Consider the following 2,535-nt stretch of genomic DNA (forward strand, 5'->3'; position numbering starts at 1 on the left):
ATACCCCAAAGTTAAACCTTTTAAGTTCAAAGACTTAAATCAGAAAGGTGTATTTTCTCATTTTTATGTCACTCTTCTGGAAGGATTTAGGTAGCACTTGGTAAGAAGATGGAGAAAATTCATTAGAAATGTATGGAAGATAGCCTAGATTCTATAAAGTCCCTTTCAACATGGAATTTTTGTAATTATTTGAAACCAATACTTTTTTTTCTTTTTTTTCATTCAGAAAGAACTGCTAAGTTAAAGGTTCATAATCAGACATGAATAGAACAAAATGTCTAAAGAAGGAAACAACTGAAAGAGGTAAAACCTACCTATGAATATAAACATATAGATAGATATCTAGAAGCAAAGAACACCGGAAGTTACCATGAAAAAGAGCATAAAAAAATGTTAGATCTAAACCAGCATCACACCAGGCAGGAAAGAGTGGAACAGCCACAGCAGTGAAAAACATCTAAGGCAATGAACCTGGCATACCTGTGTATATTTGGTGTCATCTCTCCCTCTACATAAAACTGACTAAACTCTACTTAGTGTATGTGTTTACATCATCTATTTTCTTAAGGCAAACTAATATTAATGCCTCCTGATAAGATTATATTGACAACACAGTAAGAGATGATCTTCTCCAAGGACTACTTATAGGTCAGTCATTTATCTTTTGTCATCTGAGATCAGGTTCTTGCTCCATAACATCCTCATGGCATTTTTCACTTCTGCATTCCTTAGGGTATAAATCAGGGGGTTGAGTAAAGGTGTTCCAATTGTATAAAACACAGTTATCATTTTATCCATGGGGAAGGTGGTAGCCGGGCGAGTGTATATAAACATGCAGGGAACAAAGAACAAGATGACCACAATGATGTGGGAGATGCAGGTGGAGAGGGCTTTCTTCCTCCCTTCAGCACTGTGGTTTCTCAGAGAATGCAAGATGATAGCATAGGAGAGCATCAGCATGACAAAACTCACTGTGCAGATGGCCCCGCTATTGGACACCAAGAGGAGGTTGGTCACATAAGTGTCTGTACAGGCAAGTTTCAACAAAGGCTGCAGGTCACATAAATAATGGTCAATCACATTGGGACCACAGAAAGGTAAGCTCAAGGTTAGAAGAATTTGAGCTGAAGAATGAACACAAGACCCCACCCAGGCCACAGCCACCAACACACCACAGACTTGATGGCTCATGATGTTCGTGTAACGCAGGGGTTTGCAGATGGCCACGTAGCGGTCAACAGCCATGAGGACAAGGATGAAGATCTCCAGGCAGCCAAAAAAATGGAATGAAAAGATTTGAACTATGCACTCATTGAAAGAGATAGTGACCTCCTTCAAAAGGGCATCTACAATCATTCTAGGAGCTATGCAAGTGGAGAAGCAGGTATCAGATAAAGATAAGTGGAAAAGGAAGAAGTACATGGGACTCCCAAGTGCCCTACTGGTCTTGATGGTAGTAATAATCAGCAGGTTCCCCACTAACGTCCCCAAGTAAAAAATCAAGAAAATGACAAACACCATTTTCTTCCTAACAGGATCCTGGGTCAACCCAAGTAGAATAAACTCAGTCACATTATTTTTCATCTGCATGGTTTCATAAAGGAAGAGAAGGGATGAGTGTGAAATGAATTACCTGTAAAAAGTAAAGGCATTAAGTCATGGAGTGACAAGTAATGCTATGCAATATTTGAGAAAATGTACATATTCCTCATCAGAGATATTCTAACTGTGGCATCTTAATAAATTTCTTTACCTATTTGTTCTTTAATTTATGAAGATCATATCATAGATTATGAGTCTTAATAAGTTTATGAACATGATACGTTCAACAACAATCTTCAAATAAAACCCCATGTTAACCTTGGTGTGATTCTGATTAGTTGTGTCAATTTTAAGAGTTCTTATTTGGAGATGTGGCTCTGATTTGTACTTTCTCTTTTTTTTTCTTATTCAATAATTTTTTTTCATATCCAATAAAATTCTGCATGGTGTATCAGTTTTCACTGATGGGATACATTTGTCTGTCCTTGAAGATTTATGATATAAATGTCAAGTCATGCAATTCCTTTATCCCACAAATAAGATCTTATATGTTTCATGTATTTCTTATGCATTATTAATAATTATTATTCATAAATGTATAACATGGTCTATTTCTTCACTGTATAACCCAATGAAAAGAGCAACAGGTAACAATATAGCATTTAAATAATGTATTGTAAACTTTAAGATTGTTTATCACAATTATTAGTTGACAAATAATGATGGACAGGAATGGATGGTATATCATAATTGGTAATATCTTAATTTTGTTTCTATTTTTATTTCTCCAACTTCAGAATATCTTTACTTAAAGCACTAAGCATCCCTAAACTTACTTTTGGAAATAAACAGTCATAGGTTACTGCTCAATATTTCATGTTTTCAAAATTCAAGTTTTAGCTTAAGCATCCTAGATCTGATATGCCACTAGACAACTGGTGTAGGACTTGATTTATCATGTTTGCATTCCCAGTAAAGACTGTATTTTCCAGG

General features: G+C 35.7%; 1 protein-coding gene across 1 annotated transcript; it reads right to left on the bottom strand.

The window, feature by feature from the left end:
• Positions 1–657: 657 nt before the first annotated feature.
• On the bottom strand, positions 658–1,590 carry LOC136163046 (olfactory receptor 4C11-like). Its single transcript, XM_065927470.1, has one exon. The coding sequence runs from the start codon at positions 1,588–1,590 to the stop codon at positions 658–660; it is 933 nt and encodes a 310-aa protein (XP_065783542.1).
• Positions 1,591–2,535: the final 945 nt, after the last annotated feature.

Source organism: Muntiacus reevesi, chromosome 3, assembly GCF_963930625.1.
Source record: "Muntiacus reevesi chromosome 3, mMunRee1.1, whole genome shotgun sequence".
NCBI classification, from domain to species: Eukaryota; Metazoa; Chordata; class Mammalia; order Artiodactyla; family Cervidae; genus Muntiacus; species Muntiacus reevesi.